We start from the raw sequence: 24,310 nt of genomic DNA, 5'->3' as shown, positions 1-24,310 counted from the left end.
TTACATTGTATTCTAAAGGCTAAAGCCAATATATGGCATTACTTTTTTCAAAAGCTAATATTTTAGAACACCACTTTAAATAACTAGCGAGATATCATATATACGCATATAAGTAAAAGAACTTTGCTGGAACCTAAAATAGTTAATTTGTTTGGTAAATAAAAATTTTGAAAAATGTCTTTTTCTTTGCAAGGTTTACATGCACTTATTGATGTTTAAAAGTTAACTATGACGACATTACTTAAGTATTAGACCAAAGCCAACAGCATCAACCCTCCAAGGTTTCTTTAAATATATATATATATATATATTATTTTAATCATATATATATATTTATTATCTTTTATTAATTGTAATCATTGATAACATAACAGCTGCTCAAATTTGTGAGAGAAACGTTTCTTTTTAGAGCAACTTGAGGAATGATTCTTCTCTTCTTTTCTTCTCTCTCATCAATATATTAATTTTTTGTTAATAAGTCATTTGATTAACAATTGATTACTGGAGATGCCTTTGTCACTAAAGAATAACTCAAATATATATTTCTTAAAATGATATATAAATAATCTTTTTGTATCAGCTGGCTAAACAGAATTCTTGTATATGTAAATATGTTTTAAACTAGTTTTCCTATTTTGTTAAGAAAAATGTTAACTTTTTGACACATTTCAACATTTGATTGATAAACTAACACATGTCTCAATGAATTTAAAATTTTTGCACTTTCTCTTGTTGTATTATAGCTAAATTTTTTCATCTCAAAAATAACATGTAAATCATATCAAATCTCTATATTATCAAATATTTTTCTGTTTTTGTTAGTTTATTTTCTTTTTAAGGGAAACAAAATCTAAGAAAAATGATAGTATGATACACATCTATATTAATATTTTTAAATATATATATATTATCTAATTTCCTAATCTTATTAAATAAAACAAAATAATTTTGAAACCTGTCAAAATCTAATCAATAGACATGAGTCACATGACACATGGCTAACTTTGAAACCTTTTATAAATAGGTATCAATTGTGACAATACGTTTACTTCTGTCTTTATTATTTTTCTCTGCTGTGACTCAAAAATTTAAAATGACTGATCAGAGAGGAAAGTTTATCTTGTAAGTTCTATCTCTCTCTCACACCCACTCAATACTCTCTCGGATTGAAAATGATAATATTATATCAAAGGTTTTCTCAAAGTTTATGATTAGATTATAGTCGTTTAATCACAACACGTACATGATTTGAAGGATCTATGGGGGATCAGATTACTTAGGGATTCTAAGATGCTAAAGTTTAGGGTTTTGTTTTTTTCGTTGTATTAATCGTAATCGTCTCTTTGGTTTTCTTAATCTTAATCACAAGATCTAGGGATTCTTTGATTCTATATGTATCCCTTCCGTTAATTTCGGTTGAATCTGAATTGGTTTTCAAAATTTAGTTTCACAATTTTGTAAAATTCAGCAAATTTAGGGGTTTTATACCGACCTGTGTACGATGTTTCAGGTATATATTTTTTTTTCCTTGGGTTCTCTAAAATATCATATTAAATGTGGAATCTAGCATGAGTTACTGATCTGATGCCTTAAATATTAATAACTTCGACTATGAAACAATTAGGGTTTATAAGACGAATATATGCATCATGTTTTATGGGCTTTCTTCAAGCATCTTGCAACGACATAGGGGACTCCCAAAAATTACGAGACAGTTTTTTTTTCTTTCATGGTTTTGTGGTATTTCATATCTTACGGCTCCAAAAGCAAACCCATCTATAAGTGTTTTAGGCTTTCTTGAAGCATCTAGCAATCCAAAGGCAAACCCAATTATAAGTTAACTTGTTGATCGAAATCTATATGTAGGTCAAACGAAGATTTCAGTAACAATGGGCAAGAGAAGAAGGTTGTCCCTTTTGCAGACCTTCCATCAAGCCTTTTGGAGACAATAATGTGTTGTCTTGTCTTAATTGATAACATTCGTGCCTCAGCTGTCTGCAAGGCATGGCGCAAAGCCGCTGAAGCTGTTCGGGTTGTGGGAAAGCATCCATGGGTTATCACCTTGCGGAAACGTGACGACTTGATTGTTCTCTATGATCCAATGGAACGAAAGAGGTACACACTTAATTTTCCTGAGTTAGCTGGAACCGATGTTTGTTACTCGAAAGATGGATGGTTGCTTATGCGCAGATCCAGTTTAGTGGACATGTTCTTCTTCAAACCTTATACTCGAGAGCTTATAAACTTGCCCAAGTGTGAGTTGTCTTTTCAGGCCATTGCTTTCTCCTCCACCCCCACATCGGGTACTTGTGTGGTAATAGTGTTAAGACCGTTGACGAGATACAACGTTCGTATAAGCATTTGCTATCCTGGAGCAACAGAGTGGGCTACTGAAGATTTTTCTTGCTCTCTTGGATTTGACCCCTACATGCATAGCAACCTTGTCTATGCAAATGGTTATTTCTATTGCTTCAGCTCGGGAGGTGTTTTAATTGACTTTGAACTAGCTTCCCGCACAGTCAGTCAACAAGGATGGAGTGAACATAGATGCCCTTATATTCATAGCGATGAATGGTCAAATATGCCGAAGAGAATTTACTTGACTGAGCAGAAGGGAGAGCTCTTTCTCATGTATACATGTAGTAGGGAGAAGCCGATGGTGTACAAACTTGTCTCCTCGAATTGGGAGGAGATGAGTACTCTTGATGGTGTGACCATCTTTGCAAGTATGTATTCTTCAGAGACGAGAGTGGATGTTCGAGGGATGAGGAACAATGTCTACTTCCCAAAGATTGGCTTAAAAAGCAAGACTTGTGTATCATACTCATTCGATGAAGGCAGGTACCATAAGCAGTACCCAAAAGTAAAATATTTGTGGCAGATGCAGAAAGAACTATGCCCTCTTAGGAGCCTTTGGATAGAGCCACCGCCTAAGAACGTCGAAGATTCGATGAAATGATAAAGCAAATGGATGATGTTAAAGGTAATTAAGTTGAGCTTTAAGTTTTCTTTTTCTATTTGATATATGTATTGACCATTGCATGTATGAAAACATACATTTCAGTTTTATGTTCTAAGTTACAAATTTGTATGCGAAATTTGTACTGTAGTTTTATTTTTAAGATTTTGGACACCTTGGAATTTTTCTCGTAACCCGTTTACATTCCATTGCTCTTTTTTTTTTACATTGTTTTTATGTTGTCATTAATATATGACTTTAGATACCAATATTGGAGAACAACGGTTTATGTCCCATTCCCAATAAATCCGTTTAAAACAAATGATATGCATCTAAGTATAAGGAACGCCGCGCGCGTTGAGCCTTCAATAGTTAAAGCCTAAAATGTAAGGCTCATGAAATTATTCAAGCCTAAAATGTATGTGGTCTTATAGTTAGTAAGTTTTTTAATTGGGTTTGCTATATATATTTTTTTTAATAATTATTTGGTAATTAAAATGACAAGCGCTAAGCAGCATGTCATGTTCAGATTAATTGAACCAAACTTAAGAAACAATGCTAGACAATTGTACTTATAATTGTTGCCAACGTTTTTATCTCTACTATGATGGATAGTTAAGATTAAATTAGAAGGCAAAAAATCTTTACGAAGAATGAAGTCTTCTTCCCTCTTTATAGATGGTTTACTCCCTCACAGATCATTATAAAAACAACAACAATAGATAAAGAAAAGAGTTTATAGGAAATGGAAGTTTATCGGAAATGGGAGGGAAACCTTATCTTCTACCTAAAGATCATCTAAAAATTTATATTCAAGTCTTCAAACCATTAAAACCATTAAAGAAGAAATTTTCAAAAAAACATTATATGAAACATCATTTCTACAATGAATGGAGGTATTACTTTAACTCTTTTTATGATTCTATTATGTGATTAATATAAATGTTTAAGATCTTAAAGTTCATTGTTAAAGCATGTTTAACATAAAATAGTTAACTACAAAAACACTACTTAGTTATGACTTATGAATATTAGACATCACCGTCTCCTGCCTCTAAACATTGGCGAAAATGTACATTTGACTACAATCGAACAATTATAAGAGAAAAATAAAATTAGAGAATGGTCTTGTTCTTCTCTAGGTCGCGAGCGACCACAACGGAAGAAGAAAAATTGCTCTCAACTTCTTTCCTCTCTTTTAGTCGTAGTTTTAACTGGATATTTTAACAAGGCTTTTTCCCCATATTTTCAGTCGTATTTGTTGCTGGATATTTTGGCGTTTGATTTAAGTGGCACGATGACGGTCAACTTTTTTTCTCCCACATGTAAACTGTCTCTCAAATGTAAATTGATTGCCAACACTAAAATTTATAAAATAAAACTTAAATATATAATTATAAAATTATTCTCATGAAATTAATAAAAATTTATTCACTTATGTATTAAAAATACTATATGTGTTGAGATTTATATAATAAAACTATACTAATATTTTCAACCAAATACGTCACCTTTAGCAAATATATGAAAGAATTTATCCTCATCTTCATATTCACAATGGATTCCAAGAAGATAATCGTTATTCTTTTGAATCATGGTTCTTGAAAAGTGACCTCGTTATGGTTCTTTAGCTTGTTGAATTTAAAGAGCTTCTGAATATATCAAAAACATCACAATTATGGTGAACATTGAGCAGAAATAAGAATTAAGATTTATTGTGGATGATTTCATAGTGACAGTTGGGTTAGTGATAGCTTTTTTGTAATACGTTACTTTTTGAAGTGATATCAACATTTATAGAATATATACATATTTATGTTCTCGTGGAAACTCATGAATTTTGTTATTAATTGTCATTTGCTGAAATATTAACTTATGCATATGCTAATAGAGCACATTTAATTTAAAGTTTACAGTCCCAATTAACCATGCCCCAAAAAGAATAATACTCCCTCGGTTTCAAAATATAAGATATTTTGAAAGCACGCAGATTAAGAAATAATCACTTTAAAAAAGTTTAACCAATCATACACAAGACTGCATAAAATAAATAATAAAAAAATAGAAAAGTAATCTAAAAGTTATTTTAAAAGTTGAAAACATTAATATTATGAAACAAAGAAAAACTTCTAAAACATCCTATATTATGAAACGGAGGGAGTATAAAGCTTTATATGATTGAACTTCTAGAGCATGTGTATGTAGAAACTAGTTTCGGAAAAAAGTGTTTATTATTGTGTCATTTTCGTAATCAATGATACACGAATTTATATAACATCTAACTTTTAGGGTTTGCAACAATATTAGGGTTTTATAATAGCCGACATAAATAAAGTCCCACATGGACTACTGGCCAATACATCAATACTCCCTCCCTCCGCACGACAAATGTGGTACGCAAAACACAAACTTTGCAATGATAAAGCGGAACACGTATGTCGTGGACACTTGTCAAAGAAGGACAAATCATGTCAACAAACTCCTCCGAACATAAACTTTCATCTTGAAAGTAGAGGTGGAACTTCAGCTCGTCTTTTGCTCTTTGTTAAAAGGGAATAACAATATCACATAGTAGCAAATCCTGCTACTCCACAAATAATTGTCTTTATCTCGGACGGTCCACAAATCAGACTAAAAAAATTAACCTAAAAACATGAGTGTTCCAAACAACTTCTACGTAATGGTGAAACTATAACCAAATAAAAACTCAGAAAAAAAAGAAAATCGTAACTCAGACCCATATAAACCATAAACCCTAGAAACATCATCATTAGGTTAAATAATAAAAAAAATCCCCAATGAATTATTGTAAAATGAAAACCCAAAACCTATTCAATAAAACAAAAAAACATACGACAATATTCGTAAGGAACAACCTCAAAATCCCATTAAATAAACTATCGAAAAGTAAATATATAAATTAAGAATACTAACAAAATTAAACCTATTAGCTTGTTCACTAAAAACTAAACGTGGACATAAATCCACACATCAGTTCATCTTCATCATCTCCGTCTTCATCGTCTCCTTTGTCTTCTCCACCAAAGGTCACAGTCTCCATGATTTTTTTTCTTGTTCACAAAGACTTTAATGGAGAAGGATTAATTTAGAATTGTCTGCTTTGATACTATGTAAAATCTAGATAACGGTTTTGGGGAAAAGTGTTTATTATTGTGTCGTTCTCTTAATAAATGATAGAAGAGTTTTTTTTTTTTTTTGTTAAAGGGTATTCAATATATAAAATATAATGTCCAATGGGCTATTTCCAGAGTAGGCCATACAAAAATCCCAAGGGGTCCAACTCATTTACATCTAACCGAATTAAACCGATGGAAAAACAAAACCGGCCGGATTCACGTACCAGACTAAACCGGGGACCGTGAAGCCCTAATCTACAAACGAAAAAACTCGTCTGCAGCCGCCGTCCACATATGCGGATGCTCAACCGGAACAGGACCTCCGGTGAGCCTGAACGACGGTAACCGAACAGAGATGGTGATCCAAGATCCGTTGACATCCCGCCACCGTAGAACCGTTTTGAGAAGGAGAAAGAGATCTGATCTGTCCTTTGTCATGGAGGTTTTCATGCTCACTTGTGAGCGAGAGAGAGGCAGCAGGGAGTAGATAAGAAGACCTTCGACGGTGGCTTAGCTTCGCCGGATCGGAAACTACCTCCCCTATCATAACCGATCCCGTGAAACCTCCAGAATCTCCTGTCTCCCGATCTATCTACCTTCTTCTCTCGTTCCTTGATTTCGTCCAACAGCTTCACCGGGAAGATGCAATGAGTCGCGAATGAAGAACCATGGGCCGAGGGGTCCTCACCGTCACCGGAATTGACAGAGGACCCGACGTTGGTGCACGTGATTGTGATCAGAAGAAGAAGAATTTGGGAGAGGAAAAATCGCCGCGCGTGAGATCCACTCGCCCGATTTTCTCCCTCGATGCTTAATTTAAATGATACAAGAGTTTATATAACACCAGCTCTTAAAGTTTACAACAATAGTTCATAATAACCGACATAAACAAAGTCCAGTATGGATTGTCGGCCTATACACCAATAGGCTACTCTCTTCTAGCCTTCCTCTAAGAGAGTCAACGACATTTCTTTGTTCTTGGAAACAAAGAAATAGGGATTCCATAGCATTCAGAGTTCTTTTAGCCAACAAATCTATCTTAAGTTTTCTAGAGACATAATTCCAGTCTATGATTATTAGTCTCATCCCAATTTGTACATATTATACATATACACTATTCAAGAGAGACCACAATTATATCATCATAACCTCTTTCACACTTGTAGAAAAACACTTCATCCACTAACATAACTTAAAATACTCTTCGAACAGCCTAACTAAGCAGTATAAGCTCCAAAGATGGGACTTCAACACCGAGAGAGATTATTCCAAAACATAAAATAACTAAAAACGTAGATTATATCCCAAACACAATGAGCAAATAATACACGCAAAGAACGCAAAGCATGCAAAGCACTCAAAGCACGCCCAATGCATCTCCATCGATTCGGTATTTCGGTTTCACTACTCTGATATTGAGTTTTTAATGGTTGGAATGCATGGTAGTGAACAATAAAAGGGATCTGTATCTGATATCATACAAAGAACGTTGCATCTTATCAGATAACAATCTATTTGCTTGCCCAACCAACTTGAAAGCATCTTCTACACCAGCAAGTTTGAATCAATCTAGTTCCTTAAATAAAATTGGGTTAAATATGGGCTTTGGGTTTGAAGATTTAAGGCCCATTTAAGCTCAAATTTGGTACATATTTATGGGCTTTTAAGGTTTCGAAACGCGCGTTTGCTTTAATGTTAAAAAAAAAATGGCAACGGCTAGAAGAAGCTGGAACATTGCGAGGGAAATCGGAGACGCCGTGATCAGTGCGTCGAGAAACCCTAACCGGAGATGGTACGGACCACACATGGCCGCAGCGGTTCGGGCAATCTCCGAACGTGTTCCGCTAGTAGATTTCGTACTTGAGATCAGAGATGCTCGTGTTTGTTTTCTTCTTTCTCACACCACTTTTTGCCTTCCAGGTGTTCGATTAATTGCCTCAGAGAACTAAGTCTTTTTCTTTTGTTGCTTCTCTTTTGTGTGTGTGTGTGTGTTTGTAGATTCCATTGTCTTCCGAGTATGAATTGTTGAGAAAGTTTTCGCCTTTACCGGCAAAACGGATCATTGTGTTGAACAAAATGGAACTCGCGGATCCTTTGGAGTTGAAGACGTGTATGGATTACTTTAAGGAGAGAAACTATCTTTCGTTTGCAGTAAATTCACATAACAGTGAACGTGTCAAGCAAGTAACCGCTAATTCTCGAGATTTCATCTTTTCAGTTCTTTCTTTTTAAAAGGCTAAAGAAACTTAAAGAAGACTCTTTCTTTTTTTTCAGTTTCTCAACTTCTTGCAGAGTCAAGTTAGGGAATCACACAAGGCTGGTCATTCTGGTCATACCACAACTATGATGCTTCTTGGGATTCCTAACGTAGGAAAGTCCGCTCTCTCCAACTCTCTTCATCAAATTGGGAGAATTAGTGCTACTGGTAAAATTCCTATCTTCTCAAAAGATCGTTGCTCTGTTGTCCTAATCTCAATTCCACATGATTGAATTTAAACATATTTATAGAGAAAGGTAGGCTAAAGCATACAACAGTTAGCTCGCAGCCTGGAGATACTAAAGACATAATGAGTTTGAAGGTTTGGTCTCTTACTTGAAATTATGTCACTTCAGTTTCTCGCTATGCTTATTTACCTTCCTGTGTATCTGAGGTTTGTGTGGTCCTACAAGTTTTAGTATGGTTTGAGGATTTATTTGTTTTCAGATCGGTAGCCATCCCAACGTCTATGTACTAGACACGCCTGGAATTTTCCCTCCTAATCTGCTTGGTGCTGAGATCTGCTCAAAATTGGCATTAACAGGTTTGATCATCTCTAAACAACACAGATTGATTAGACTTAGCCCTTGAGGATTGTTTCTATATTCTTATTCCCGATTAATGTAGTGAGCTTATAGGGTTATTGTTGCCTAATGTAGGAGCTATCCCGGATGATATAGTTGGAGTGATCGAACTAGCACGGTTCTTTCTGACTATACTAAACTCGAGCCATGAATACAAGAAATGGGAAAAACTGCGCAAAACTCAGGATTTAACAAGAAGTTTATCCAATGAAAGCTCCAAGTCTGATGGCAGACGCAAGACTCGGTACGCAACAGATCATACACAGGTACCAGAACAAGATATTAGCATTATCTTCTAATCAGTAATCTATCATCATTTGCTGTATCAATTTTCCTTTTTTTCTCCATTTTCAGGATTTTATAGTTTACGATGTTCGAAGAGTTCTGTACGAGACAATTTCAGCATTTGACGGAAACTTAGAAGACGAAATCAGCATGGGGAATCTTATAGAGACGCAATTCGCTGCATTAAGACCGGTTCTCAGGGTTTCAGAAGAAGCAAGTGAGTTTGCTGATCTCAGAGTTGCTTCTAAGATATTGAATCTATATAGAACTGGTAGACTTGGACGTTACACTTTAGAACATGTCTCTACTGTAGCCAAATTTTAACAAAAGCCTTTATAAAATTTATGTGATTGTCTACGGCTTAGAGAATCGATGTTAAGTTGTTTAACTGAGAATTGTAACTTTGTTATCTAACTAAAGCTTTTGGCACAAGGAAACAATAAAACCCTAAACAAGTCGCATGATCGTTAAGATTACAAAAACAATAGAAGTCTCTCACTTTAACCACCGGAGATCAGTTGTCGAACAAGGCGAGATTTTTCCGGCGTACCCATCACCGTAACAACAAGAATAGTCAGATTCATGATCTCCCCAAAGACAACCGTTATAAGCACTCTTAAAGCTCGGACTCCTCAAACTCTCTTCCTCCGCATAACAGAGCCGCTTCTTAGCAGTAATTGGTCTCCGCCGTGGCGTGCTCTGAGTCCTTGCCTTCGCCTTTGCCGACTCGGTAGCCGACATGTAGTTTGGCTGCACCGAGGAAGGTGAACACGGTATCCTAGGACTAGCTGATCTCACCATGACGGATCTTGAAGCTCTGCACGACGGTGGAGTCGCTGGATACGATCTTTGATGATGATGAATGTTTAATTCAAGAGTCTTGATTTGATCTCTAACGTTTGTAGAGTTGGTGATTGTGTCGTCCCATTGCTTTGTAGCCATCCAACGATCAAGCCATTGTGTTCTCTCTAGAAGCTCTCTATCGTCACCGGCTGATTGATTCTGGTACGACCGACTCCGAATCTTTCACATAAACCGGGTAAATTAGTATCATTTTACACGATATTTTAAATATAATATATAAATGAAAAGTTCTGAATTTTTTTATCAATTTTTTATTTTCAATTATTAACAAAATAGTGTAAAATCTAGTCCCTAAATTTTAAATCTTTATTCATACAAACAAAATTGTCTAGTTGACCAATTTTATTTTGTTTTTAATATATGTCCTTAATTTTGAAATAATTTCAAAACAAATAAAAACAGTGTTTTCCCTAAAGAATTCGAATTATGGGATTTTCTAGGTAATTAATTTAACATTTCAATCAGATTTTTTTTCAAATGTTATTAAAACCAAATTTTCCATTTTTGGTCAATTTAAAAATATTTGAACGAAGTCAGAAGGTTTGCAATTTTCATGTTGATGCCATAAAAAATACCTGATTAGAGAGAGCAAGTGCTTGTGCTTTCTCACGTTTAATAGCAATTTCTAACTTCTTCTGCAAAATAGATTCTGTTTCTTCAGAGTCAAATTCATTGTTGGTGCATCTACTCATATCCCTCGACTGCAAAAAAAACAAATAAACAAAACAAAAACAGACAATTTAATGGTCAGCACATCACAAAAGAAACAAAAATTTAAGATATGTGTTTTTTACATTTTCACTCACTAACCAGAGATCTACGGCTACGGATGTCTTGAAGATATGTTTTGGTGTCCCAAAAACCGTTAGATTCAGCGAACATCGAGTTACGTCTTGCTTCAATGTTATAATTACGGGATGGTGATGATGATAAGACTCTTGACCGTTGTTGTTGATGATGATTAAGTACTTGATCTTGAACTCGAACCAAAGCCTTGATGCATCTTAGAGTAAGTTTGGCTTGGTTTCTTACATTGTTACCTCTCACTAATGCTTGTAGCTTCACTATCCCTCTCAATGCCCGTAATGCTCTCCTCGACTTTTTCAATATAAATGCAAATATAAGACACATAAATTCCCAATTTTTCATTTAAAAAAAAATAGGAACTCATTTAGACATATAACATAAAATCTTTACCAATGTAAATTTAATAAAATTTATGACCAAAACAACCACTATCCCATAATAATTAATAATTTAGACATTTTTTTAATAATTTTTGACAAATTGTTTGACAATTTTAGAACTCTTTTTAGAGAGAAATTTAAAATACGTTAAAAACATCTAACCCAAACTTTTAACCAAAAATCCTAAAAACAATATTTAAGAATTTCAAAAATATGCAAATGTAAATGAACAAAACTTTCCTAAAAATTATATATACTTACGAGGTAGCCTCGGAAAGCTGTCTGAATAACTATGGCAGCACAATGACGTCTAATAAAACCCGGAGGTGCCTTTAGTTTAACGATCTCGGCGACAGCTTCATCCACGGCGGAGACATTAACCGCAGGTTTCTCTTCCTCCACTGTCTCCACCGTAAGAACCGTACGGATAGTGTCTTCTACTACAGAATTTGAAGTTTCGAGTTTGGTCTTTCTAAATATCCATCCTTTCTTTTCATTTTTCTGCATATTAGCACAATAAAATAAAATAGAAAACGAAACTATTGCGTTAAAAACCTCGGATTAGTAGACAAGTTTCCAAGTGGTAGTTAAAAACAGCAGAGAGTTGAAATTAAGACCTTGTAATCAGTATCTTTCTTGTGAGTCTTCTTGTGATCTGAGTCTTTTGATGGTGACCAGAGAATCTTTTTCACGGCCGTGAACCATGACGTTCCGTTCTTCTTAGCCATCTTAAGTTAACGTTTTCTAAAACTGACGAACCAGAGAGAAAGAAAAAAACTTATGTAACTACTCAGCTAAGTGAAGTTGAAGCTCATGTGCTCATGTAAGTAAAGTAACTACGAGACTGAGGAAGTTAACATGAATGTGTGTGTGTATATATATAGTATACACGACGAAAATAATAAATAATGAGTTTATTCATATATATATATATATATATTTATTTGGTTAATATTAATTTACCTATTAATAAAGATATAGTAACAATAATTAATACATTGAATGATAATAATATAAAGTCTAAAGATTTGTGTAATAAATAAAAAAACCTCGTGTCCCAAATGTTTATATCTAGGCAAAAAACAAAAATCAATTTCTTGATAAGTTTTATTGTTCTTTTTTCAAATAGCTGTAATGTAATGTAATAATGAATTCTTAATAACATTTAAAAAGTTAATACCATCTTAAACGTTTAGTTTAAGTTTAATCAAAAGGGATTATCTCTTTCAACTCCCTTGCTTGATTTGTGTGTACATATCTCCACTTGATTTGTATCTCTTACATACAAAACAGTTTCGCGTACGTCCAAAATAAAGCAACAGTTACACATTCTCCACTGAACAAAAAGTAGAAATAAAAACAGCTGTTGATGAACTAATGATGATTATGATAAAAACAAAATTAATTAAATTAAGTAATAGACTAAAATGTTGTGATGATATTATTATATAACAAAACAAGGGAGGCATCAGAAATGGTTGCAGCTTTTGGGTAACGTTACGTTGATATATTAATTGGCAAGTGCACTTGCACAGATGTTACATGGGATTATTAAATAAAACCATTAATGTAGTAATATAGTAAATGAAAGATTTTGACGGTCCAAGATGACATTGTAAACAATTTCAAGAAGAGAGCCACAGACTTTAATGCCTCGTTGTACCAAGAATCCAAAGTTCCCACGATTTAATATTTTAAACTTCTTGTGTGTAGTTGTAATTTGCTCTCTTCATTGGCGTCACTTGTCTAAAAGAATCCAGTGACTACGTTTCTTCTTTGTAAATTGAGAAGTTGAAAGATATTATACAACTTGGGTGGCTAGAGAATGTAGTCTACAAGAACTGTTGTTTTCTTGGATAAGAAATCTTATTATAGTGACTATAATAAGATTTATTGATATGTTATTTAACCAAACTAATAAATTTTATGGAAGTAAAAACATAAACTATGTTATTATTATTAACTTCCATTAGGAAAAACTTACAGATACATTCATTCGTATAATGACCAAAAAAAATATATGTTTGATAAATTATGTTAAATAGAAATATAAAAAATATATGTCCGGATATACATAAATTTAAGAGATTTTTGAGAGCGATTATAAATCGTAATTTTGGTAGATATCTATTAAACTCAAATTGTTTAGAATCAGGTTATAACCATTAATTACCAAAATTGTGTGGGTTTTCTAGAGGAAAAAACAAGCCAAAAGTTGCAACAAAGAATTACACACCAAAATGTACTTTATTCATGATCATGGATAATACAATTCACCTTATTCATATCACTATCAGAAATCATTATCTAAGGTTCTACTACCAACTTCTAATTTGGATTTAGTTAGGGGTTTAAAGAGTGGTTATTTATGCTTACTAAACCTACAAATTACGGATGTAAAACTCAACAACAAAAATCCTCATGCATACATGATAGATACGATACGAATACGACGATAATAAAAACGAGGCGTCCAAATGAAGGACGACAAGACCTCGAAGACTACAAAATAATGTTTTTAGCCAAAATACAACTTTGAAATTGAGATTCTTTGATTTTTATTTTAACCTTTTATATAGCATCGAGAAAAGAGTATCATGAGTGAGTGAGTTTTTGCTTGGACTAGTCAAAACCTCCATGTCTAAAAATTATTGGCAGTGAACGTTTAGACACATTTGGTAATGGTTTTTGATAACGCTCTTAAGAATTATTTAATTTACCGATAAGATTCTAATTCATGAACTTCCATCTTTTGTAATGATTTTATTTTTTTCTATTAATGATGTACCTCTTTCAAGTTCTTAATGTAAAATAGAAAAACCTTACAATAAACTAAAATTATGCTGTCCATATTTGGTAATGTTTATGCTCATGGATGAGGTGATCAACATGATTCGTCTAAACCAGGCTTAATATATATAGTCCATACATAGAATCAAGATGAACATCGTTAAGGATTTAAAGTTACATAGAGTTTAGATAATTAATATGTACTAGTACTAATCAATTCGAACATTGTTTTCATATAGAGGAATATTTTTTTGTCACTTATTACCTATTAGGAGGAATTAGTAGGTGGGATTTAGATTTAGCATTAGAGGATAGAGGATGGAGGCTAGAGTGCATGATGAGACCATGCCCATGTGAGTTTTTTTTTTTTTTGTCGGCCATGCCCATGTCTATAAATTTCATAAAGTGAACAATAAATAATTTTTAAGTATATTGATATTAGTTGTTCAATTATTACTGACATTTGTTTAATTAGTACGATTAGAGTACACCTATAATCTCAGGGCAATAAAGTCATTAACATTGACCACATAATGGGACCTGAATAAGGCCTGAGCCAATAGGGCATTGTCCTACTCTCTGCGCCTATCAATAATTGTTGTTGTTTTCTGCATAAACTATTCTTTTCCAAAAACTTTAATTTCTAATTTAAGGACACTAAACAGTATTGTGTATTAATCACTTATGGGCTTGTATGTATATCATCACTAATGGACTGAAGTGGCTTTAAGTGGGTTTAGGCTTTGCTTGCATCACTATCTCACTAGGTTTAAAGACGAAAAAGTTAATAATTAATGTGTTGATTCTCGATTAATAAAAAAATCTAATCAAATATGAAATTAAGAAGACAAGACCGTGCTATCTAATAAAAACATTCAGTGATCATAGTGCCGAGACACTTAAAAATTTTGTTGTTTTTCGTAGTACGGGAATTCAAGTTGGAATTTATGAATATACATATCCAAATGAGAGGCATCAAGCAAATTGAACTAATCGTACTAACTAAACAAATTTTGTGGTTTATGCAGTTTTGATACTAACTAAACTAATCTTATAACCGCAGTTTTGATAGTTGATTTCAGATTAGTAGATGAAAAGTTTTCACTCGTTATGTAATACTTAGGGGGGGATTCACCCCAACCGCTCTTTTTCTGGCACGATCTCGGAGATTCTTTCTTCCGATGGCGTTGAATTCGATCGACACAGTTGGGAAGCTGCATCTTTGTCTCGTGTTCTCCTTTGCTACCTAAGCTTGCTCTTTTTCTGTTTCTGCGATAAACACATTGAAGGTTCATTAAGTCTCCACTCAGCTAATCCGGTCATGCTTCAGTTTCATCCTCTTCCCCTCTCCCCCCCCCTCTTCGTATCTTTTGGGTGGTTTCTCTCGGTTATTTGATTCTCACGTATTTCCAACCATTCATTGCCAAATCTGAGATCTCAAAAGTCCCTCCCCTCGAAGTCAATCCATCACCTCTCTGCTCCTCGGATCCAGCTCCCCTCATCAAGCAGTTTGCTTGGTCGCAGTTGGACAAGAGCTCTGTTTTGACATCGGAGTTGTGCAAGATCTTGACAAAACCCCGTGTCCTAAGTTTTGTACTTCATAAATCGAGATATGTTCCAAATCTTCCTTTGTATTTCTGTAGCATACCCTTGTGCATGATCCATGGAATCAATTATCCGAAGACTCCAATTGGAACATAATCAATCATTGATGATATGTTCTTACAAAGTTTATTTGAGAACCTTGCCATTATAAACATTTATGATCACTACCTATGACTGCCAAAGATTGAAGAGGACTGGCATTATGACCCTATCTATATGGAGTGAATATTACCGGAGCCTACCTGTTTCAGTTGCTTCCTAAACTATCTCAAGTACTAATTTGCAAGATTTGTTCTGAACCTGAAGCTCTAGGAAGATCGGCATTATAATCTTCTCTCCAAGGAGAGGAGGTTTGTAACAACCCGTCCCGTGGACCCCACTAGCCCCCGCTAGCTGCCCCAACGGACTGTTCGTGGACCTTGCTAGCCCCCCACTAGCCGCCCCAACGGTCCCCAAGCTGGCCTTGCAGGGCATCGATCCTAACCCCTCACCGTGGACAGTAACTATTCATTCAAATCCATGAGTAGGTTATTGGTGCGCCAGGCGTTCCTCGAACCCTGGTCCCAACCCTTTAACAACCTTCCCACAGGACATGCATATATAATATGAAAGATAAATCTTTATCATCTCCAATAACAACGTTTAGTTGCTCAAAAAACCACCCCCATGAATAATCATTCTCAGAATCAGCAATTCCAAATGCTATTGGATACAAATTAGAGTTCCCATCTACTGCTGTAGCAACTAGTAGAACTCCTTTGTATTTGTTCTTCAGAAATGTTCCATCAACCACAATAACTTTCCTCATTCCCTTGTAAAATCCTCTTATTGACTGACCAAAAGACATAAACAGATATTTGAATCTATTGTCGCAATCAACTTCATAATTTGTAAACGTACCCGGATTCGCTTCTGGTATCATGTACAAGTATTTTGGTATTTTACAATAACTCTTCTCAAGAATTCCTCTAACTTCGTTCACTGCGTACTCGCGAGACTCCCATGCTTGAGAGTATGTTAAATCACAACCATACTCTGTACGAATAATATTAAAGATATCATTCGGTTTAGGCCCTTCCAATACACCCTCATAATTCTGCATAATGAGATGTCCAATTGTTTTAGATGAAGGTGTCCTACAAAATTTCTTCTTCTTTGAAGGAGCACAAGTATGGAGACCCACAAACTTGTTGATCTTGAAACACGTAAATCCATTTAAACACTCAGCAAGAAGACTCCATTTGCAAATTTCCTCTATGCAGCGAGTACACCAGAATTTTGTAACCTTGTAGTCACAGTTGTACATCATCGCATACAATTCCATTGTTGCTTGTAACACTTCTTTGCTTTTGAAATATTGACCCTTCCTTATGCTCACACCTTTGATCGATGTTCCAACACCATAACCGGCGTTCTCGTCGGATGTTTTTTTCCCTAAAACATCATTCTGTTTGGCAACATCAGTACCCACAAATAAAGCTAGGTTTCCATTCGGTCTACCATCGTCATCACTTGAAACCCCTGGTTCTTTATTCAAATCCAGTTTGACTCTGCTCCCAACATCCTCAACACCACCTTTGATTGTCACACACAAATTTATTGTTTTCTTCTTTTTATAGTATGAAAGAAAATTTGTGACCTGACTATTATTCATCATAACGACAGGAGGACAATCAGCAATGAGATCTGTGGGTAAAAAACTTAGCTCCATATCAACCATACTAGGCTCTATTCCATAGGCTTCTGAAACTATAATCTTCAATTCTTCATGTGTTGTACTCGATTCCAAAGTTAGTAATCTTCCACGATTTTCTTCATCAATAATAAATCTCCACTCATGATTATCAAACAATCTCCACACACCACTCTTAACATAGATGTGCATTGCCATGGCTCGAAAATGGTGAAAAGAAAAGGGAGAAAAGAGTTTTACACACCATAAGCTAGTGCACTAAACGATTAAGGTTGTTTTAAAAATTTCTAAAATCGTTAGAAAACTATTTCTAAATTTCGTAGAACACAATCTTAACAAATAATTACGATCTTACCTAATTATTAGATAAATATTGAGTTTCCTATTCTAAATATTCACTTTCTATATTTAGCAATCGCTAAAATTTTCAGAGTATACAATCTACTTTTTGGTAGTAAATGTCAACTAATTTTCTCAGAGATAGAGTAAAAAGAAATAAAACATATTCTAACGATTTTAGAGCATAGAGTAAACCGTAGAAAGATTATACTAAACCGTTTAGAACATAGAGTAAACCGTAGAATACAAATTCTGAATTTTGTAGAATTCAGAATTTTGGGCCCCTAAACTATTTAGAGCATAAACTATTCCTGAAGTTAGTATAACATGTACAAAATGTTAGAACACATCATCTTAAATTTTCAGAACAGCAGAAAACGTTTTCTAATTTTTTTTTCCACAAAAGAATACTTTATTTTTAAAAAAACTGGCATTACAAAGAGTATCTCTACGCCATGTCGGCAAAGTTACAGAGTCGGAGTAAAAACTACTATTATGACAGCCAAATTTTGCTAAAACATGAGCTGCAGTGTTACATTCTCTCCTTGTGAATAAGAACGAAATTGAAACAAAATTTGAATTCCAGTAGTGTATATCATGGAGTAAGTTGATTAGAAACCTGTTCTTCTTTACACCATTTACAATGTGAATGAGAGTTAAGCAGTCCCCTTCGAACATGATATTGGTATAACCTCAAATCCATGATTGTTGTAAACCGACAAGTAGGGCTTTTGTATCTGCTTCCAGAGACGATCCTGCATAGCCTAAGTCCGACGAGCCCCAGGAGAGAGGTGATCCATGATGATTCCGAATTATCCAACCACTAGTAGCCCCATGAGGTTATTATTATTATTTTGATCCATGACGTATTCTAAATTTTTTATATCAAATTTTATCCATAAAAAAAACAACTTATACAATTTTTTTTTTGTAAAAAATTATATTACCTCTATTATTGTATATCTACTTATTTTCCTATATTTCACATTTTAAAACTTGTTAAATTTGGGTTTTTCAATTTCTATGGGTATTTTAGGTAAAAATGATCATTTTCAAAAATATGTGTAGATGGGCAATTTTTTTTTTATTGATCCTTTATTTCTAATTTTCCCATAGTTTTTTGCACGGTAAGTAGATTAGATACAAACCCAAACATATCGCATATCTTCGTGATTAGACAAATTGGCTAAAATAACTATTGTATGTGAAAGTACATATTTTAGCCCATTTATTTTCTATTTTTTGGAAATATGTTTAATCCTATTTTTAAACTTTTCAGTAATATAGAAACTTAAAAATCATGAAACAATCAACATTCAACAGTAAACTTTATTTAGTAGGGGTTATTGGTTTGAGATTTGAATAGAGTTTTAAAGATTTTAAATGTTATGTAGAATCTGTTGTTATTATATCAAGATTTTGTTAAACTATGTTAAAGTTTAGTGTTATTAGTTTGTGATTTGTAAAAAGTCATTTAAAATCTTAACAAAGTTGGGTTATTGGATTCAGACTTTTATAAAGTCATTAAAAGTTTTGTGTTATTCAATCAAAACAAAAGAATTTAACGAATTCAATTATTATGTTATTGGTTCATGATTGTAGACACTTTCTTTAAAAAAATACAAAGATTGTTTGGATTACTTTACAAGATTTTAGAAAACTAATCAACAAAATTCACTAGCCACCTTTAAGAATCATTCACTTATTCACTTTTAATGATTTTGTTGAACTCTTCAAAAATCTTTATAAAATAGAATCTAATAACATCCCCTAGAATGTCGAAACTCATAAACCAATGAAAGTGGATTTATAAAAAATGTAAGAATTCATAAACTGATAAAAGGGGAATGAAGATAATCACAATTTAAAAAAAAAAAATCATCTATTATTATCAATAAATATTTTCCCCATTTATAGTTTAGAGCCTAAAACGTGAATGTGTTAGGGTTCATGTCCAAGTTTGAAAAATGCCCATTAAATTATTTTATTTATTTCCTCTTTAGGATCTTAGAGAAAATTAAAAAAAAATATATATCATTAATGTTTTAATTAAAATTTGTGGAAATTTTCTTTTGCTTACATCATTTACACAAATGAAAACTTAGGGGGAGGTATTGGTTTAGGATTTAGAAAAAAATTTAATGACTTTATGTTCTTGCTGATTGTTAGAATCATAGAAAATTGAAAGTTAAAAATGAAGGATTCTAAGAGATTGTTTAGGAAGTTTTTTAAAATCTTGATGATTTTTTTTTCTAATCTTGTAAAATCTTTCTATTTGATGAAAGAGTTTTCATGACTTTTGTTATGAAGGAAATGATAGAAAATCCTAAACCAATAACATAAAATTTGAATGCATTAACAATCCAAGATTCTTTTGTTTTACTTGAATAACATAAAACTTTTAATGACTTTATAAAACTCTTAATCCAATAACACTAGATTTATCAAGATTTTAGATAACTTTTTACAAATCCACAACCAATAACACCAAATTTTTAAAGAGTTTTTAAAAGTCTTGATTGAATAACAACATATTTTACCTAACTTTTAAAGTCATTAAAATTTTTTCTAAATCCTAAACCAATACCTCCCCTTTAAGGACATTTTAAGAAGTTTAGTCATCTCAGTTGGTTAAATAATATTTTGAACTTTGTAATGTTTTTATTATTATTATGGTTTTAATAAATTATAAATATTTTAATATTATTAATCGGAATGTTCATGTTCTTTTAATTAATTTAATAACGTGATAACAAACAAAAGAAAAAATTAAAGAAGGTTTAACAACAAAATGAAAGACATCTTCCACTCCAGTCACTCAACAGTCAACATCTTTAACTTAACTTTACATTATAATATTACAAACATTTTATTGATTTGCCACATCGCTGCCGAAAGAACATATATCCAAAACATTTCTTCAAAATCTCATGTGTTCTTTCAACCGTAATTGCACTGCATTTGATTTAAGGAGAGCAATGTTCTCTATTTTGTTGACTTTATTACATGATTTAATGACAACATGCTTTCCATGAGTTTCAGAATAATATCGTTGTAGATACATTTGGTAAGCCTAAAGAGAATACTACTGTTAGTTGAAAACTATATAGAATTGCATGTATTTCCTTTGATGAAACCAAACAAATGCTATAAATTTGAGATTTAAGTCATTATTAGAATAATTATTAATTAGCAAATGCCAAAAAACAATAATGGAAAATGCAATATACAATAAAAATAATGTAGTTGATAACTGACCTAACAGTCCAAACATATCATGGCAACTACAAGTGAATCAATCATTCATATTGACAATTAACCAGTCAAAACCTCTAGATATTAGATTATTATGTACCCACTTATTAGAAGGGATGATAGATCCAAATTAGAATAAAAATGTTAAAATAGATATAGATTATGTAATCTCAAAATCTCAATCAACCAATAGCGAAATTGATGAAACTATAATTTGCTAGTCAACCTTTCAGAATTATCATCATCTTGCGGTTAAGAACAAAAGTCATCTCTTTAATTTCTCACAAACAAATAACCGCTTGCATTATAGCACAACTAAGAAAACAAATCTGTATAGAAAGGTTTTAAAAGAAACAATTTGAACTTGTTTTTTAATGGCTTTAATAGACGCATTTAAAAAAAAAAACTTTCATCACTATATATCATAGATAATCAACTGTAAAACAATTGAAAACACTTATATACCTCTCAAGACATTTTTATATCATCCTATTTATAACCGTTTTTACTTTTAATTTATAACTTCAAACTTGAGTTTGATCCTCTGGAAAGAAAACAAATCTGTATATAAAGGTTTTAAAAGAAACAATTTGAACTTGTTTTTTAATGGCTTTAACAACAACAACAAAAAATGTGTCTATAAAAAACTTTCATCACTATATATCATAAATAATCAACTGTAAAACAATTGAAAACACTTATATACCTCTCAAGACATTTTTAAACCATCATACCTATAATTGTTTTAACTTTTAATCTTATAACTAGGAGATATCCCATGCTATAAAGCACGAATCAACATTTGCTCCAAAAATTATGATATAATAATAAAATTTATTGTTATATTTGTTTTAAAAATTAATTTTGTTTGAGAAAGTATTTACTTTTAAAATTACGATTGTTTGGTAAATCTACATATATCTTTTTAAATACTAATTATTTTAAAATATTATAGTATTTTAATTTGTTTGATGTATATTACCATTTAATATTGTTTGTTGTATTTGCATCATTATTTTGTGAAATAATTAAAAATATTAATTATTGTATTCTAATTGTGAGCAATTAAAATTTATTAATTTATCAACCACATAAATTTAGTTTTACCAACCCGCGATGTGGAACATTAAAACACACATTTTTCTTCATAGATTGAGTAATATATATTTGTTTATAAGAATTCAAATCACAACATATGCAGAAAAAAAACTACATATTTATTTATCATATCAATTATATGATAATTCAAAACAATTTTTAAATGAAATAAAAGAAAGATGATAAGAGAATCATAATTTAAAATCTTAATAAAATCTTCCAAATATAGGTTATTAAAACAATAATTTAGATACTTAGATATAATTATATCTTACTTTTTAAAATTCTATTTGGTTTACAATTTTTTAAAATTAAATATTAATTTTCTCGTCCATAGAGAGAGAATATATATTTTGGAAATTAATAATTATTTAAAAAAATTATTAGTTTGATATTAAAATTATTTTTTTACCATTACTGAAAAATGAATCATTTGCTCTTAAAATCAATAGCATTAAAATTTAATTTTTAAAAGTTTATAAAGTTAGTTTCATATTTGTACTTCTCAATTATTATAGTAAGATTTCATTTGATCCAAAAAAAAAACGCAATATAATGTATATATATATATATATATGAAAAAATAAACATTTGCTCTTAAGATCATTAGCTGGACAATGTAAATTTTTACAGTTTATAAAGTTAGTTTCATATATGTACTTAAAAAAAAAAACGTAATATATATATATATATAAGAAAAAACTATATTCAAATTTTTAAAGTAAAAAACAAATAGTTTAAACCTTTACATCTTCTTCAAACAATCACATCTTTAACTTTACTTCAAAAACAATCACAAAAATAAATAAATATGTTGATTTTTTTCCTCAGAGCCAAAGCAAAAGTCACATTTTTCCCACTTTTAGAGCTTTTGTCTTTAATCTCACTTACTCGACCGTTCCTCTCAAAAATTTTCAAAAAACTCATTTTTGAATCTCACAAAAAAATAAAGGAAGTTTCCGGCGTTAAATTCGAGAAGAAGAAAAAAAAAACACAAATCTCCGGTGATAATGGGTTGCGTCTCCTCGAACCTCCTTAATCACGACGAAGACTTCCCTCAAATCGGCGGTGGAAGCTCCGGCTTTGGCCACCACATCGTCAAACTCACCTCCACCACTTACGGTCTTCTAACTCTCGATCCTCCTCCTTCTTCTCCTCCTCCTTCCTCCGCCGCATTCTCATCCGACATGCCTATGACACCGCCGGAGAAATTCAAGATCGGTACTAAATCTAAGTCGTCATTGTGGTCTGAGCCAAGGGTAATCAAGTCTGAACCGGAGGTTATTAACTCATGGGCACTAATGTCTGGTCTCGACGGCGAGAGTTTCCGATTCACTCCTCTTCCGAAGACTCCGGTTAAGTATAAAGTCTTCGGCGGAGAGAACAAAGAGAACTCTGAACCTAATCGGAGAAACCCTAGAAAAAACTTGAACGACGACGTTTTGAAACCGTTAGATCCGAACAGAGATGATTCGGATCGGAGAAACGCTACGAAACCGTTGAAGGATCTGAAATCGGCGGAGAGATTTGAGAGGATTTGTCCTCCGGGAGGAGAGAACCGTGTGGTGATATACACGACGTCGTTGCGCGGTGTTCGTCAGACGTTTGAGGCGTGTAACGCTGTGAGAAGCGCCGTGGAGAGTTTAGGTGTTGTGGTTTGTGAGAGAGATGTGTCTATGGATAGAGGTTTTAAAGAAGAGCTTGTGAGTCTAATGGCGAAGAGAGTTGGGAATGATGGAGCTGCTACTGCATTGCCGCCTAGGGTTTTCGTGAAGGGAAGGTACATTGGTGGAGCAGAGGAAGTGTTGAGACTAGTTGAGGAAGGTTCTTTCGGAGAGCTGATCAGTGGGATTCCGAAAAAGAAAGCAGGAGGATGCGAGAGCGGCGCTTGTGATGGGTGCGGCGGTTTGTTTTTCTTGCCGTGTTTTAGGTGTAATGGAAGCTGTAAGATGGTGAAAGGATGGGGTAGTGCTGCTGTGGTTGTGAGATGTAATGAGTGTAACGAGAACGGTCTTGTTCCATGTCCTATTTGCAGCTGAGAGTTCTGATTTTTCACTCTTTTTCTATTTGTGTCTCTCTTAAGCTTATGGGGTGAAATAGACCAAACCTATCTATGTTTGTTTGATGATCCATTATGTATAATTCAATACAAATCCTCTTATGTTCTACAATGTCATCTTCTTCTTCTTCTTTATGTTCTACAATGTCATCTTCTTCTTCAAACTTGTTCAGTTTGAGATTGGTTGCTATATACGAT

At 33.0% G+C, this 24,310-nt stretch overlaps 4 protein-coding genes across 4 annotated transcripts; 3 read left to right on the top strand and 1 right to left on the bottom strand.

The window, feature by feature from the left end:
- Positions 1–1,030: 1,030 nt before the first annotated feature.
- On the top strand, positions 1,031–3,168 carry LOC104737064 (F-box protein At4g00893-like). The gene is made up of 2 exons (XM_019234840.2): positions 1,031–1,122; positions 1,867–3,168. Exons 1-2 carry the CDS (start codon positions 1,094–1,096, stop codon positions 2,957–2,959), a joined length of 1,122 nt encoding a protein of 373 aa, XP_019090385.2. The 5' UTR covers positions 1,031–1,093; the 3' UTR covers positions 2,960–3,168.
- A 4,614-nt stretch (positions 3,169–7,782) lies between these two features.
- Positions 7,783–9,586, top strand: LOC104737062 (DAR GTPase 2, mitochondrial). Its single transcript, XM_010457156.2, has 7 exons — positions 7,783–7,976; positions 8,095–8,280; positions 8,371–8,521; positions 8,605–8,675; positions 8,801–8,897; positions 9,013–9,203; positions 9,292–9,586. Exons 1-7 carry the CDS (start codon positions 7,803–7,805, stop codon positions 9,544–9,546), a joined length of 1,125 nt encoding a protein of 374 aa, XP_010455458.2. The 5' UTR covers positions 7,783–7,802; the 3' UTR covers positions 9,547–9,586.
- A 19-nt stretch (positions 9,587–9,605) lies between these two features.
- On the bottom strand, positions 9,606–12,129 carry LOC104737063 (protein IQ-DOMAIN 16). Its single transcript, XM_010457158.3, has 5 exons — positions 11,891–12,129; positions 11,535–11,774; positions 10,897–11,184; positions 10,662–10,787; positions 9,606–10,245 (listed from the first exon to the last, which is right to left on the bottom strand). The coding sequence occupies exons 1-5, from the start codon at positions 11,999–12,001 to the stop codon at positions 9,718–9,720; spliced, it is 1,293 nt and encodes a 430-aa protein (XP_010455460.1). The 5' UTR covers positions 12,002–12,129; the 3' UTR covers positions 9,606–9,717.
- Positions 12,130–22,894: 10,765 nt separating this feature from the next.
- Positions 22,895–24,224, top strand: LOC104737061 (uncharacterized protein At5g39865-like). Its single transcript, XM_010457155.3, has one exon. It carries the CDS (start codon positions 23,064–23,066, stop codon positions 24,090–24,092), a length of 1,029 nt encoding a protein of 342 aa, XP_010455457.1. The 5' UTR covers positions 22,895–23,063; the 3' UTR covers positions 24,093–24,224.
- Positions 24,225–24,310: the final 86 nt, after the last annotated feature.

The sequence above is a fragment of the Camelina sativa genome, chromosome 13 (genome assembly GCF_030686135.1).
Source record: "Camelina sativa cultivar CO46 ecotype springtype chromosome 13, ASM3068613v1".
NCBI classification, from domain to species: Eukaryota; Viridiplantae; Streptophyta; class Magnoliopsida; order Brassicales; family Brassicaceae; genus Camelina; species Camelina sativa.
This window is presented reverse-complemented; position numbering and strand designations above follow the sequence as displayed.

Excerpts from the sequence above, each read along its gene's own strand:
- LOC104737064 (XM_019234840.2), top strand. The coding sequence starts at position 1,094 with ATGACTGATCAGAGAGGAAAGTTTATCTT. Across the intron at positions 1,123-1,866 it reads CAGAGAGGAAAGTTTATCTT|GTCAAACGAAGATTTCAGTA; the intron begins GTAAGTTCTATC and ends ATCTATATGTAG.
- LOC104737062 (XM_010457156.2), top strand. The coding sequence starts at position 7,803 with ATGGCAACGGCTAGAAGAAGCTGGAACATTGCGAGGGAAATCGGAGAC. Across the intron at positions 8,281-8,370 it reads ACAGTGAACGTGTCAAGCAA|TTTCTCAACTTCTTGCAGAG; the intron begins GTAACCGCTAAT and ends CTTTTTTTTCAG. Across the intron at positions 8,676-8,800 it reads AAGACATAATGAGTTTGAAG|ATCGGTAGCCATCCCAACGT; the intron begins GTTTGGTCTCTT and ends ATTTGTTTTCAG.
- LOC104737063 (XM_010457158.3), bottom strand. The coding sequence starts at position 12,001 with ATGGCTAAGAAGAACGGAACGTCATGGTTCACGGCCGTGAAAAAGATT. Across the intron at positions 11,775-11,890 it reads AGAAAGATACTGATTACAAG|AAAAATGAAAAGAAAGGATG; the intron begins GTCTTAATTTCA and ends GCTAATATGCAG. Across the intron at positions 11,185-11,534 it reads CAGCTTTCCGAGGCTACCTC|TCGAGGAGAGCATTACGGGC; the intron begins GTAAGTATATAT and ends ATATTGAAAAAG.
- LOC104737061 (XM_010457155.3), top strand. The coding sequence starts at position 23,064 with ATGGGTTGCGTCTCCTCGAACCTCCTTAATCACGACGAAGACTTCCCT.